The sequence below is a fragment of the Gorilla gorilla genome, chromosome 17 (assembly GCF_029281585.2).
Source record: "Gorilla gorilla gorilla isolate KB3781 chromosome 17, NHGRI_mGorGor1-v2.1_pri, whole genome shotgun sequence".
Taxonomy (NCBI): Eukaryota; Metazoa; Chordata; class Mammalia; order Primates; family Hominidae; genus Gorilla; species Gorilla gorilla.
In genome coordinates, this window is record NC_073241.2 from 76545001 (window position 1) to 76560535 (window position 15535).

General features: G+C 51.0%; 1 protein-coding gene across 2 annotated transcripts in view; it reads right to left on the reverse strand.

Annotated features, from left to right (window-relative positions):
• Window positions 1–1957, reverse strand: part of SKOR2 (SKI family transcriptional corepressor 2) — a 43440-nt gene extending 41483 nt beyond the window's left edge. For both annotated transcript variants that reach the window (XM_031003615.3, XM_063699199.1), the window contains exon 1: window positions 1–1957. This exon is cut by the window's left edge and continues 702 nt beyond it. In XM_031003615.3, coding sequence (XP_030859475.2) covers window positions 1–1905 — 1905 coding nt within the window. In that variant the 5' untranslated portion in view covers window positions 1906–1957.
• Between the last annotated feature and the right edge of the window lie 13578 nt (window positions 1958–15535).

Genomic DNA, 15535 nt, shown 5'->3' on the forward strand with positions numbered 1-15535 from the left:
GCTCTCCGCGTCGTCCTTGCCGCCCACTGGCCGGAAGGCGCTGGAATGGTGGTAGCTGCCACCGCCCGCTTTGCGCCCCTCCAGAAGGTGCGGATGGTGGGGCGCCGGAACCCGGGAGCCCGCGGGGCCAGACCCGGCGGCCGCGGCCCCTGCCCCGGCAGCTGCCACAGAGTCCGCGGGCGGCGTGGAGCCCGCGCTGCAGTCCCCGCCGCTGCCGCCCGGGGGCGACTCGAAGAGCGCGTCGCGAGAGCCCGCGCCCCCGGCAGGAGGAGGTGGGCCCGAGCCCGGGCCGTTGGCCACTACCTGCGGGGGCTGCCCCGGCGGGGGCGCGGCCTCGGCGCTCCCAGCAGCGCCGCCTGGCTCAGCCAGGTCCAGGAAGGCCTGGCGCAGCAGGGCCGGGCTTTCGCCTAGCGCGCAGCCTAGCGCCGAGGGCGGCTGAGGCGGGGGCTGCAGGTAGGTGGGCACCGGGAGCCCGCCAGGGGTCCGCGGCGGCCAGAACATGCAGAAGGGCGGATAGAAGGCGTCCTTGCGGCCCGCGGGCCAGAAGAGGCCGGACAAGCCAGCCTTGGGCGCCGCGCCCGCGCCGCCTGCGCCCGCGCCCCCCAGGGCCTCAGCGGCGGCACCCGCGTCCTCTTTCTTATGGCACAAGCCGAAGGCGGCGGCCGCGGCAGGGAAGGTGTAGGGGTGCGGGAAGAGCCCGCCGCAGCCCGGGAACTTCTGCAGGACGCCCCCGAACGAGCCCTTGCTGGGCACCGGGATGACTGGGTAGCTGCGCGGGCCTTTGGCCCCTGCCCCGGCACCCGCCCCCGCGCCCGCGCCCACGCCCACGCCGGCCACACAGCCACCCCCAGCGCCGCCCCCACCAGTCCCCGCGCCGCCCGAAGCAGCAGCCACGGAGAGGCTGGCGGCTGCGGCCGAGAGGCTGGCGGCGGCCACTACGGCGGCCTCCTGCAAGGAGTCGTCGTCGTCGTCGAAGCGCGGCCGCTTGTGATGGGCGTGCGGGGCACCAGCCAGCTCTGCCAAGGGCGGCGGGGGCGGCGGCGGCGGCGGGGGCGCACCCAGCAGGTGGGGGCCCAGCAGACCCCCGCCTCCGGCCACCGCGGCCGCGGCGGCCACGGCGGCCGCCTTCACAGAGCTGAGCGGGTGGCAGGCGGGGTGCGCGCCCGGCTGGGGCAGTGCGCGCTTGCGGCTGCCGCCGTTGAACATGGCCTTGACGTCCTCCCAGGCGAAGACCAGCTCGTCCTGGGGACTCTTGTCGGTGAGCTTGAGATGACGGCGCCACGAGTTGAAGTTGGCTGCGTCTGGCTGAGTGTACTTGGCGTCGGGCGTGCGGTGGGAGTGGAAAATGAACTTGTTGGGCGAGAAGTACATGTTGCAGTAGCTGCATTTGATGCACTTGGCGCGCGAGCTGTTGTAGCGCGCGGGGATGAAGCTGCCGCGGCAGCCCCAGGCGCACTCGTGTGACACGTCGAAGGCGAAATTGTCTGGCAGCTTGGGCGGCCTGTTTTCGCCCAGGAACGACTTGCACAGACGCTCGGCCTCGCGTTTGGTGATCATGCCGCAGCGGCGCGATGAGATGGGCATGGCCCCGGCACGCCGCAGGATCTCCAGTTGCACCGGCGTGCACTGCACACACGTGATGCCCAGTGCCACGCGACGGTTGTGGATCTCGTTGTAGCTGAAGTTCTTGAGCAGAGTGTTGGAGATCTGCGCCAGGCACAGGCGCTCTTGCCCGTCGATCACCAACGACACGATGGGAATGCCGTAGAGGATCACCTGGCCCACCTGGTTGGGTTTGAGGTTGGCGTGCCCTGGCCGCGGCTGGCTCAGCGTGTCGGGCTGGAAGGCGCTCGACGGCGACGCCAGCAGGATGTCGTTAGGCCCTGGCAGCGGACTGGAAGCCATCTCCGCCGCAGAACCCCGGGCCGAGCCCTACAGGTCTGCCTTGGACACTGGAAGGGAAAGGAGAAAGCGTTGACTTGAGCCTTTTCAGACTAAAACAGAGGGGTGGGATGAATCGCTAACCAAAGGATTAGAATAACTTTCTTGCTTTGGTTAAGACACGATTATTACTGGAAAAGGTGACCAAGTTTTGAACACAAGAAAGTCATCTCTTAATTTCCTTCAAGGCCATCCTTTAGAAATGCAGGAATTTGCACTTCTTAACATTTAAAGTGAATTAACTATGTATTTTCCTCAAAAGCAGTGAATTCCTAAGAAACCTAAGACCTTATCCCGGATTTATAGAAGCCGTTGGAATAAAATGACTTGCTTCTAGAAATTAGATAGTAACGATAGTTGTAACTAGTACAGATTATAAAAGTTACGGAAAACTGGGGCTTGGCCATTGAAACCCAAATTTAAAGAGCTGTCATTCTCATTTGCTTGGAGATAGATTGATTTTGGTTAAAAAGTAACCCCAAAAACCCTTTAAAAAGTGATTTTCTTGGTGTCTGTGGTTTCCTTGGGGAAATTCATTATTGGTCGAAACACAGGTCATTAAAGCAAAACGAAATCAGCCTTCTCCCTCATCCTTGCTATTAGATATTTTGTTACTGTAATTAGAATTATTTTTTTGAAAAGGTGAAAAATGTACAAAGTCATATACACCGTTGCACCAAAATAGAATGTTTCAGTTTTTAAAAAACCTACTTGCTGAACTGAGTGGTTCTGGTCTCAGATGGGTAGGTAGCTTAAAAACATGAAGTTGAAGATGGTAATCATTTAAAAACTGTTTTACTGTCATTTCCATGACGATAAGAAAGTTAAGTAGAGGCAAGGGTGTTAAACCCAGAAACAGTACACAGGAATGAACAATTCTTGGGGATCTTCATTGGCAGACTTCAAAAGGCAAATTTTTTAGCTTGATGTGAACCACCTTCTGTGACTTTTTTCCCCTAATTTATTTTGATATCTGTATATCTTTATGGGGAAAAGCTGCCCCACCATACAGCCAATCGGTGGACTAGGTAATCTATGGGAGTGTTGAAAGTCGAAATCCCAGGTTGGGTCTGTGGTAAAATTTCTAACTTCACCTGCAGTCAACAGAATGCCACAATGAGGGAAAATATTCAGTAAGTTGAAAATACAGAACAAGGAAGCGGAAAGAAATTTTAGTGACAATGCCACTAAGTGGAAAGAAGGAAAGTGGCTCACTCCCTAGGAAAACAAACACTGATCTTTCCACAGCTACATCTCAAGCGCATTGGCCAAGGCTATGCTTTGCCCTGAAAAATCACCAGAGGCCATAGCGTGGCCCCTTTCGGCCACGTATAGCGAGTTCGCTATTACAGTGCTTTCAGAGGGTACACGATCCTACTCCCTCACCCAATTTCTTATCCATGTCCTCTCTCTGGGCCCCTGTGGCATCTATACAGCAGCCTCTGTCCTGCTGCCCCCTGGATCCTCAGTTCTCATTACATTTGGCGGCCTCCAGGAAGCTTGAACAAACCTCGACGCGATCAAAGGAGAGGAAAGCCTGCTTGTCACTTTGGGTGGATCAGAGACAATATTTCCAGGGGACAGGGCGTTACATGGCAGTTCAAGGCGCAGTGACACCCGAGTCTGATACAACCAACACTAGCTTCGTCAGGTGGCCCTTCGATGCTCATTTCCCTACCAAACAAGATTCATATCCGCTTAATGAGACCCTGGGATAATTCCAACTCTCGCTCCCCAGCAAGGCGCGCGGCTGGCCAGCCGGGGCGGGAAGCTGGCTCTGCGTTAAGGACTCGCAGCCTTAGCAGCAGTAGGCCAGGCAGAAGTGTCTCCTCACTTTTACCCCAAGCCCTCCCAGAAACTCCCGTCAGAGCAAACACAAGGTTTTGGTTGGGGCATCATTTTTTGGGTGGGTGGGGAGGGGAGAAGAGACAATTAAAAGTTAGTTGAACTGAGAACGGAACCTGGTGAACTTCCCTATCCTGCCCAACAGCCAAAGACCCCCCACCCCCAACTTAGTTCTCCCGACTCCCAAACCAGTCACCACGGAAGCCCACCGCTGCCCCTCAACCTAACGCGGAAAATCCTACCGCTGGGGATCTCAAATAGGTGCCCAGCAAGCTGTGTGCCGGATTGGGGCGGCCGGTTCCGGCAATACCTGGTAACCTCTGGGTGTCTTTAGGCGTGTGGCTGCCGGCCCATCTTCCGAGGGCGCTCGGAGGCGAAGCATCCAAGCGGGTCCTCGTATCCAGCGAGCGGGACTCTGGCGGGCTCCGCGCGAAGATCCGGGCTCTCGCCCGAGCGAATGGCGCTCAAACCCCGGCCTGGGGAGAATGACGGCCTGAATTGCGGCGGGGCGTCCCCTCCACCGCAGAAAGTGTGGGTACGCAGAAACCCGCGGCAGGAGAGCCCCAAGTGGAGCGCAGTCTGACAGCGTCTGTCTCTGAACTCGTGTCGGACCGAGGGGACGCCACCCAGCGGGCAGGGTGACGTCACCGTCTCCCTGACACTCCACATTAAAGGGCTGGCATGTTACAGGGAGGGAGGGGGAGAGCGAAAGCCAGCGCGAGCAACAGAGAGATCCTTTCTCAGCAGGCACGAAAGCTACCAACCTAACCAACTCGCAATTGACAACAACCTCCTCAGCCCCGGAGTAAACTGCAGCAATGGTGCTGGAGCCGCAGATCTGATTTAGGAGTGGAAAGCGAACAGTCTGCCTGCATCCCGGGACCTAGATCCTGGAGGCCCCGGATTCTAGAAGGACGCCTCCAAATTAACTATATCCCTGACCGTTATTGTCTCCTCCCCTCGTTTCTGAGTCACCCTCCTTCATGAATGATCCCTCTGGTACACGATGCAAAGCTGCTCTGTGTCTGAAGACAGAATCCACAGTCAGCCGGAGAATAAATTAGCTTCAGTGACTCCTTTGAAACGCTATGAAATGAGAAAAAGGAGAGAAGTTTCCACATAGGGTGCCCAATCAAAAAACTTGGAGTGCCCCGACTTTTGCATATACATTTGCTTTATAGGACAAGATGCACAGTCACTGCAGCCTTCTCTATTTTATGGAGTGTACAATTAGGTGAGGACCCCAATATGTGCATGTGCACATCGATTTATCAAACTTCATTCAGAATCGTCCTCTAACCCATTTTACAAGATCCATACAGGCTACCTCTACACAAGGAAAGGGTGGGGCAGGGAAGCAGGGAGGTCCCCCACATGGAAGAGTCCTTGAGCAAGTTGCCAATTTTCCTGGAGAAATAAATAAATTTAATCAGGAAAACATGTAGAAGCATGATCTCCTCCCCTAAAATAAAGACTAGGTTGAGAAAATATTTCCTCATAGTTTCCCTAAATGAGGTGCACCCTAGTGTATTAATGAAGTGTCAATATAGTGCGTCCCAATTGACCAGCTGTTAAGAGTCAAAACGACCACTGGCTAGTTTATCGGAAAGGAAAGAAACCACTTATTTGGAGTATGTTCTAAGAAGGATGCCGGCTGGGGTGGGGTTGGGAAATCCTTTAAGTTTTTCCTTTACTGCCATAGCTGAATTTTCAATTGCTGCCTAGTGAAACACTCCTAGCATTGTGGAAATGATGGAAAAACATCTACCAAGCTGAAAGCCCACCCAGATTGTGTCATAGCACCAACAACATACCACTCCTAAATACAAGAGCAAAAATGTGAAATCTTAACCTTCATCAAAGGTTAATAAACCCAAGGAAAGTCAATTGAACAGAAACGTGAGGGGCTTGTTGCTCAGGAGTTGTGGCTATTTTAAATTAATATCCTGAAAACACAGTTACAGAGCCATGAAAATCGAAACGTTTGGGCATAAGTTTGAACGGGCAATGAAAGAATTTTTCACCCATCTTCTAGTTTCTAAAGACATTCAAGGCACAAATTGGGCTTTGTCCTAAGGGGCTGAAATCAACCTAGTGCTCCCCCGCCAATACCCCAAAGCCTCCCATCCTAAAAAGAAGGAAAACTCACACTTTCTGCCTACCCAGCCCATTGGCCAAAAGCGCGCCATTGTCATTCACAAATCCCTTCTCTCCGAGGCTGAAGGCTCAGTGCTCTTTAGAAGGTTTCAGGGCTAAGCTGGTTCTTTTCCCCTCCTCTGCCTCCTCTCTGGGGTCAGGGGCTCCCACAAAGGGAAACGTTCCCAGTTCCCAGACTGCCAGGAAGAAATCTTGAGCCACGTGGAAACGAACCCTGGAAATGGGGCTGATTTTACGACTGAGAGCGGGAAGAAAGGAGAAGTCCTATCACCTCTCTAACTACCACAGGGAAATATCTGGTTGCTGCCGGGGAGGGAGCACTACAAGGTCTTCACTTTTGATTGTACAGTTCCCATTGTTACCCACAAAGCTCCTCTTCCTCTTACAGATCCCTATCTTTTAAAAAAGAGTGTCTTCAAAAACAGATTTATTTGACAAGAGAAATGGGCCGAATCTTTGCCTTCCCTCCCATTCCAGGTTACCCTGAGGACTGAATCCACATCTGGGTGGCACCTGTAGCCACTTCCTTACCTGAATTTTAAAACAGAAACATTTACAAATTACTTTTCGGCTTACTGCATACAAGCCTTAACTTTCTTCCCCAGTGCCCCCCCACCCTACAGGACAAACAGGATACACAACTTTAATAGAAAAAGGTTTCATTGGAAGGAAAAATGCGTGGTGTTAGGTTAAATAATTTTACACAATTCTAAGAATAGTTCAGTGTTTTATTTCCCCTATGAGTCTAGGGTGCCTGTTTAAAAAGTCAGGTCAATTATATATTTTTGGAAGGTAAATGTGGATAACAGTTATTCAAAGACTTCACACTTGCCCCCAGTGAATCCTCATCTTGAGACCAGAGCTGGACTGCAGAATCACAGCCTGTTGGTATATTTTGAGTCTGCGAGCAACCTTCTGCCACCCACTGTCACTGTGACCCTTTGTTTTCTCCTCAGTTTGGACAAGTCTCCTGCTGGTCCTCTGTGGAGTCCTTGTCAGTCCCTGTTCTGGCCCCTGGGACACTGGCAGGCTCAGGGAGGAGTCGACGATGGCGAGAGGAGGCTGCTCGAGGAGGAGCCGGAGTTAATCAATGCTTTCCTCTTCGAGCTGACATGCATTTTACACGTCAGGACTCTCCTCAGCCGGCTAATTGATTCAAATTGTTTTATTGGTTAAACTGGTGTCACCCATTTTCATGATCTATCACCACATGGAGGAGAGCATTTCCACTCCCATCTCCGTTCCGGGCGGCTGCGGTTCACCCAGGCCAAGGACAGGTAAAGGAGCCCAGACGCGGGACCCAGAGGAAAACCACAAACCGAGCTGGCCTCCTCATAACTGGAGAGGCGACGTCTGGAAGTAAGAGGAGGAGGCCGGCACAGCAGCGCATATGGGCTTCCAGCTACAAATTTAAACTGGTTGAAGCGAACCCACGCTCAGCCGGGCCTAAGCGCAGTTTCCTCCACCTAGGACACAGTCGGTTTCCGAGCCGGCGGTGAACTCCGCGGGATAGGAGGCCACAACAAAACCTGGGATGGCAACTGTCCGCGGTGCTGACGAGATGCATCGTTCCAAAGCACAGCGAATCCTACTGTGTTCAAGTCGGGAAGAAGCCTCCCAGCCTGTAATTAAGCCCTAGATTCGGCTCTGGGCGGGCTCGAGCAGAGCCTCATAGTCTTAAGAGGCGGGCAAGGGGCAACACAGAACCACACCCCCTACTTCTCCCACACTTGCCCCATCTCCAAGGACTGAGCAATCCAGGTCTCTCAACCCCGTCCCCTTCCTTGCATTGACAGCAAAGAAAATAAAAGCCTGGATAAAAAAATCATTACAATCTGAAACACCAGATATGCCCTCTCTTCCCACTCCCAGTTTGGATGTTAAGGAACGCGTGACAGTTATAGATCAGAAAAACAGCCTCTATCCTTCTCTCCCACTCCCTCTTACCCCATTCTCAGCTCTTAGGCAGAAATCTTACTGCTCCCGTCTCCCTGATAGAAGTGTCCCTGGCATTGGTATTTCTGCATCAAATAGGGCAAGAAATGATTTCTCTGTTAGTCCCAAGCCTGCAAAATTGACCCATATGGCCCAGAAAGAAACTGGGAGACTGGCAGTACTGGAAGGGGCAGAAGAATTCTGGTATATTAGAAAGAACCGGGGATTCAGAATCAGATGAAACTGAGTACAAATTTCTCCTCAATCACTGACTAGCTGTGGAATCTTGCTCAGATACCTCACCTCCCCAAGCCCCCGTTTCTTCATTTGCAAAGTGAGGAGATTGATAGGTAGCCCACAGGGATGTTGTGAGAATTAAGTAAGATCATATATGCAAAGTGCATGGCACACAGTAGTCATTTAATACACGGTAGTTTTAAAAGCATTTTCCTCAGAGAATGGGGACAAGAGCTAGTACTGTCCTGTTACAAGATACATTAGAAATCTTTAATAGCTCCAGAATAAAAGATATCAAAGGCACTTTACCTTAGTGGTGAGCAGAGAGAGAACCAAGTTCTCTGGAGGAACATTAGTCCTTTTGTTAAAATTTTATCTGGCCTTTAATTGGTCTAGTCTTTATTTTATATACAGTTGGCCAGAACCCCAGCTAGCATTTGTTTAACCCATTGTAAGTAGATTGACAATAAAGATTAGCAATGATAATGGCCATAATGATAACGATTGCTGATAACCCTCAGCTCTCACTTTCTACCCTAAAAAGCTTTCTGCAGCCGGGCTCAGACTCCCTGGTTTTCTGTTTATTGCCCCAGCTGTGGTTGCATGGAACAAACCAGGGACTAGGAGCAAACTAAAGATTTATTCATGGCGGAAGTCACAGGATGAACTAGAAAGGGCTCCGAGCATCCTGGGGCTAACTCAATCTTTGAATCTTCTCTGAAATATTGTTTATGAACAAGGGCCCAGTCCAAGAGAAGTACAGCGAGAGCACAAACCAAATATTCTAAACTGGAATTGGGAAGGGAAACTGAGCATACTTTGCAGGATCGGTATTCCTGCCCCAGTGATCCCTTCAGTTCTTCATGCACCAGTGACTATGGGAATCAGTGAGCTCTTACACTTCAAACAAACACCTTTTAAAGAACTAGTGATGGTGGGAGGAGAAACTGAGACTCGGTTGTCCTTAATCAGAGGAAATCTTTCTCACAAGAAAGCTTGCTTTTTGGTAAGTGGCAGAGAAGAGTCTTACCCTCCTTACCCTTAGTTCCCAGGGACTAACTGAAACAGTTGCTATTGGCCTTTCTTTATTGTAACAGAGAACACTTATAAGTCCTCCCAAACCTGTAAACACAGCAAGGCACACATGTGCACATCGTTTCCATGAAGTAATAATATTCAGAATGGAAGATGAAGTTGGTGAACTTGGTGGTCACTTAGCAAATATTAGTTGAACAAGATAAAATTCAAAGGCACACAAAATACCTGAGGATACACACAGACCCATGTATGCACACTCCCTGAACACACCTGTGAATATGCATCTAAGAAAAACACTGGCACAGGGAATAAGCCCACTAGGCTCTCTCGCTTTTCTCTTTTCTCCTTTCTCTCTCTCTCACTCTCTCTCTGTCTCTTTGCACGTATACACATATGTACCCGCCCTCTCCACCCACCTCCTCCCCATATAGGGAAGGAGGGGGTCCTTTGAAATGGAGGTGGTCCCAGCTGGAAAACCCCGGAGCTCATTTAGATCACATCACTTCAGGCTTTTGTCTCTGCTCCTGAATAACCTAGGCTGCTACAACAAAAGGATAAGGCATCTACATGGAGTTTTCATTGGCAAAGATGCATCTCAAAGATGCTGCTATAATAATGAATAACAAGGCAAGATGCTTGCCTTTTCTGATTGTCACTCCTAAAGAAGGGAGAGGAGAAAAAAGGAGAAGGGAAGAGGGAGAAAGTGGAGTAGGAAATAGGATTGTGGAAGATGAAACCACAGCAAGTATTTGGTTGCATTTCTGCAAAAGAGTCTTTAATCATATGAAGACTCCAACTACCACTAAGTATGAGAAATGAGGCCTAGGGCTTATTTTATTTTACAACTGGCTATTTTGTTTCAAACAACCAGTTTAAGAAGTAAATAAAACTGAGGACGCAGAGAGGGTGTGGAGAGCAGGACCCTTTAAAGCTTGGGGAGGGGAAGCAAAGGAGTGGGAGTAGGGGGAGGGGTTGTAGATTGTAGTTGACATGTCACGAGAGAGATGTACATTTACCATCTCCCCAGCTGACACTGGTGGAAGGAACATTGGATTTTATTTCCTAAGGAAATAAAGGCTTTCTTTTTCCCTTTCCTACTGTTTTCTCTATCTTACCCTCCCCCATCATTCAACTCATCTGAAAAATTTCTACTTTGCCATCAAGCTTGATCCCATTACCTAATGTACTATTAAACTATCTTGTGTTCTCTGACTGCCCAATAAGCATAATGCCTTCAGCTTCTCTCCTGCCTGCACGCTTTAACTCAGTGGTAGCAAAAGATAAAATTAGATATTAGCAAAATAAATCCCAGGGAAGAGGGTGATAGAAATCTGAGTCATTGATTTTTTTTTTCTTGAAAATACGGCAACCAGTGAATATGCAGAGAGAATGTTGGGAGAAATTTTCTATTTTAGTGTATTTAAAAGTTATTTTTTAAGCAAAAAAAATTTTAAAAATAAAAGGCTTCCTCTCATGGAGCTTAAGGGGTTCCAAGTGAAAGTGCAGCTAAACAGACCAAAGACAATACCATCCCAAACTTCGTCAAGACACATTATGATATCATCGGCAAACTCTTAATGTTGGCAAATAATTAAATTTTCTATCTTTTAGAACTGTGTAACCTTGGGTGTCTTAGAAACAAATTGTACAAACAAACCATGGAGATGAGCACTGAGGGTTTCAGAAGAGATATAATGAACCAACTTTAATTACTAACTTGAAATTAAAAATGTAATATACAGATTTAAATTTATTTTCACCTAAATTGTGTATAAAATTATATGGCTTTTGCAGGCTAAGAAATGCTTTGTAACCAGCCATGCTACTAAAAAGTCTGAAGTAGTTTCCAAAACTGAGTTCCCAGACTCACACAGTAATAATGATACATTTATCATTACTGATGACCACCTACTGGGTAATTATTGCTTTGTTACTACTATTACAATCAAGAGATTTCTTTATTTACTGTTAACATTCACTTAAAACTGAATGTTAATGACTGTACTGAATTCACCAAAGAGAGTTTTCTGTTATATTTCAGAAGTACTTACGTCCTGGTTCAGAAATGGAAAACCATATCATAACAGAGTGGAAGGCTGGGTGAGCGCTTGGTTCTCACCCTCTCTTGAGAATGAAAACAGTATTCTGAGGATTTCTGGAGCAAAATTTTCCAGCTCAGAGTTGCAAAAGGTTAACATAATGCAGCCACTTGACTTGTGCTAATTATGTAAGTATTTTATTACAGGAGATTCATTCATTATTGATACTTGTTTGCAGTAACTTCCTGCTTGGGGGAGTTATATTTTATATGAGAAGTAAACAACCCATGGCTCCAGGGCTAGCCTCCTCCTCATCTGATTTCCTCCTACCCCTTTGTCTAGTTTCACAACAATCCTCCTGGGTTGGTATGTCCCTACTGAGGCAGAGAGACAATTCCCTAAGAATTCCTCTTCTCCCTCCATTTTCTTTTCCCATTCAGAACTTCCTTGTTCTTAAAAGGTAGAGCTCAGGGTATGGAAGTGTTGAGGTGGGGAGGAGGTAGGCGAGAAAATAAAACTGTTTGGCCACAAATTTTTCTCTTTGGAAGCTACTCTCAGCTCTTAGCCCAGAAATATCAGAAGTCAGTCTGGCCTTTGGTATACCCAGAGGTTAGGAGATGGTCATTTTGGAAGTGGACATGGTGGATGCTGTTGACCAATGGTCAAGCTCAGAAAGAGGCTCCTTCCTATCCCCTAAGTCAGAACCTCATCTCACAGCTATTGGTGGTTGGTGCAGTCTACAGTATCTTCTTCCCTGGTCCAATGCCCTGGGAAGATACTGCCCTATGCCCAGTTGCACTAGGAAAAGACATTGCTTTGCTGTGGGATGGCCTCCATGAGCCCCTGTGAAGGACTGTGTTGGCTGCTTGGCCAAGGGGCTCTCAGGAGTTTCACTCTAAAAACATGTACTGGCCATCTGAGGCGGTCTCTTTGGTGGGAGGCCAGTGTTTCCTAGAGAAGCCAAAAGGCCCTGGCATAGGCCTGCAGCCTAGGAGCAAGGGTTTCTTCTTGGGCTTTCTTCCAAGTTCTGAGATCCCTGCTCACGAGTCCCAGTTCAGAGCTGGGATGGATATACGATGTGAGTTCAGCATGCTCCAGACCGTTAGACGATGTTAGAAATTGGAGATGGTAGAAGGGCAGTGGGAGAGGGTGAAGCAGTTTGGTGGGGGATGGGGGACACTGTAAAGACTGTGTTCTTGAAGGTTCTGATGTGAGCAGGTGGGAATGAATACGATGGAAACTGAAGTCTGAAGGCGTTGGACCAGTGTGAAAAGAATGAAATGGTATGGTCTGAGATGGGGTGAGGAGAGCTTTGGGGAGGTGCATGCAAATTAGTTGGAATTGGGCAAGTCTTGCCGCAGTCCTAAGCAGCACCGTCAGAGCTCAAAACCCAGATTCAGCCCTGGGCCTCTACTATCTAGCCTAGAACTTCTGCACTTTGGGGGTAGACATGGGGATGGGGTGATGACCCAAGGTCCCAGGGGGCTCTGGGAAGAGCCCTGGGTTGGTGTGAGAGGATGGTGAGAGTACAAGATTGGGTCCAGAAAGGCTGCCCCGGGCTTGGTCAGCACAATCTTCGCTCTCCTGGGCTCATCGCTTCTCTGCTTTTACCCTTCGCCAGGGTGGAACCGCTCTGGGTGATCTAGGAGGAATGCCGTTCCCAGCAAGCCGTCCTTAATGGTCCTTTAACAAACTCTTCGATCTCTCTTTGGCCGCTCTGGCTCTCGCTCGCCTCCTCCCTCTTCCCTTCTCCACTGCCTCTATCAGTTATTTATGAGCAGCGTTAATTATTCACGAAAAGAGAAAACTCCAGCTTTGGGAACTTTTCTAGGAGACGTTTGGGGGATTTCTCTCTTTCCCATCCCTATGGCGGTTTGAGAATTGGGGTCTTCGGGGAGTCTATTTGGCCGGATCCTGCTTTGAAGCAGTGGGGAAAGGGAAGCCCAGTGGTTGGGCCGGAGACGGGGCTACGGGTGCACCCCTCGTCCCGGTCAGCTCTTGCGGCTGCCTACGTTTCTTCACCTCCCGGGACCGGGAAGTTACTAGGCTCGCCCGCGGGAGTCGCTGTCCGAGCTTGGCAGTGCTGAAACCGCCGGCGTGAGCTCGGGGGCTGCGGGCTGCGGAGGTTCAGGGGCAAAGATCTGGATGCTGTCCTAAGCTAGGGAGCCGCTTTCCACAGCGTCTCCAAAAAGTCTCGTTTGCCTTCTCTCCCTAGCTCTCTTCATATCCCCCCCACCCCCCCCCGCCCACAAGTGACACCAGAACGCTGTAACCAAAGATTAATTGCCTTAATCAAATCGACCCACCTTCTGCAATTAATCTTTTAGCAACAAATTAGAGACAATTTACCTCAACCTCCCGGGTCAGGCGGAGATAGGTGGGATGGGGTGGGGGATGGTCAGGGTGGGAGACTCTGACAAAATTTACAAATGGTGCGGAATGGGGACTTCGGAATGGGTGTGCGTTTGAAGTGGAGGGGAGGGAGGAGGTCGAGGTCAGCTGCTGGGCTGTGCCGGGGGCTAGAAATTCCTAGAGTCCCTTTGGTCCCCGTATTCTCCAAAGGAAGGGAGGCCGAGGGCGGAGGACGAAGCCACTTACCTGTCCGCGCCGCCCGCGCGGTCTCCGGCCCCCTGAGCGAGGTCCTCCCTCCTGCCTCGCGCTCCGCGGCTCCTCCGCGCTCTGCCTCCCGCGGCGCCTGCCGCCTCCCCTGCGCGGATCAGCCGCCGCCGCCCGCCGCCCGCGGTCCTCTGCGTTCCTGCTCGCGATCCGGCCCTTCGCCGCGACCCTGTCCTGTCCCACCCCTCCCCTTCTCGGCGGTTCCTGCAGCGGCTCAGCTCTTCCTACTCTCCTCCTGGGCAAGTTTGTAAGTTTAGGATGAGGGTCGGTCTCCTCGCGCCCTGCTTCTCGGCTTAGCTTGCTCAGATCCGCACCCCCCTACTCCCCACCTCAGACCTGGGTCTCTGACGCCGCCTGTTGGTCAGGCAGGGCAGGGCGAGGAGCACAGCGCCAGCCCCAGCCCCATCACCCCACCCTTCACCCCTCCATGCCCAGTGGTCGAAGGAGGACAGAAATGAGGCGAGGGCTGGAGGCCTAGTAACTGGAGTAGGAACAGGGCCAGGAGGGAGCAATCCGCCCTGGGGGCGCGCAGCCTGGGCCGGCAGCTTGAACTCCCTTGCCAGAAGGGTTGTCCCAGGACGCGCAGGTGCGCTTCTCCTGTGCCATCCACGGGCAGTCCACTAGGAGGGGGCACCATTTCCACACTTTCCCGGGGAACGACCACCTGAGGTGAGATGAGAACCTATTGTGCGTCTCCAGGAGGGGAGCTGGGAAGATTGGATACGGAAGACTGAGCCCTTCTCAGCATCCCCAGGAAGGAAAGCTTTAGGGCCAAACATAGGCTGCTTAAAAAAAAAAAAAAGTTAGTCGAATCCATCTCATAACGAAGTGTCAGACTGCATGTCAGGGAGACCGCGGGCCAGGGGTTGCAGTTGGAGGCCAGCGTTCCAGGAGGGGATGAAGACCGAGTTCGGTAGAACAGCGTGGTATTACAAAGTTTGCCTTTCAGGCTCCGGCCTAGTTCCTTCCTTGGCAACTTTCCAAGTGCCGGCAACCCTCACTGGATCATCCTACCCTTGGAACTTCTTGGGAAGCCTCGGTTTAGCCTTGGATCCACCAAGACATCGGCGAAATGGAGGCGTTGCATCCCCCTCCCCATCCTCGTCCTGTCTTTTTCATTGAAAGAATTGATGGACTGTTTCTGCCCTGCTCCCTCCTTCTCTAATAAACGCTTCCCATAGATTATTCGACTCAGAGAAGGAAGGCGGCTGCTTAAAAAACAAAAAGCCATAGCCCTAATGAGTTCAATTACAATGTGGTAAACACATTGCCTCTACTCTTTAATTAAGCCTGCTGCCCAATTTTAACTCATTAGTAATTCATTAAGAGAACAGCCCCGTGCTGGCTGGTGGAAGGCACCGCAGACCGACTGTGCACGAAGTCCACACGCGCGCAGACCACCGCCGGCCCTCGCCTTGCGCGTGAGCGAGTCAGGTTTGCGATCCAGTGGCGTTGTTCTAGTCCAACAAGACTAGAACCCCCCCTCTGCCAGACACACTGGGCTTTGCAGGTCCAAGCTCCCGGGATGACCTTTCCCGGCTTGAGTCCCTCGGGCTTGAAACGTGGTTTGCAAACCTGTTGGGTGGGGTGGCGGTGGTGTGGGGCCGGGCCACAGTTGAGAAGCAAATCCCCGGGTTAAAAGAGCTTCTCTTGCCTAAGTCCAGATCCAGTCGCCCGGTGTGGCACGTATCCACCCTCCTTCCCTGGTTCTTCTTTCATTTTGCGAC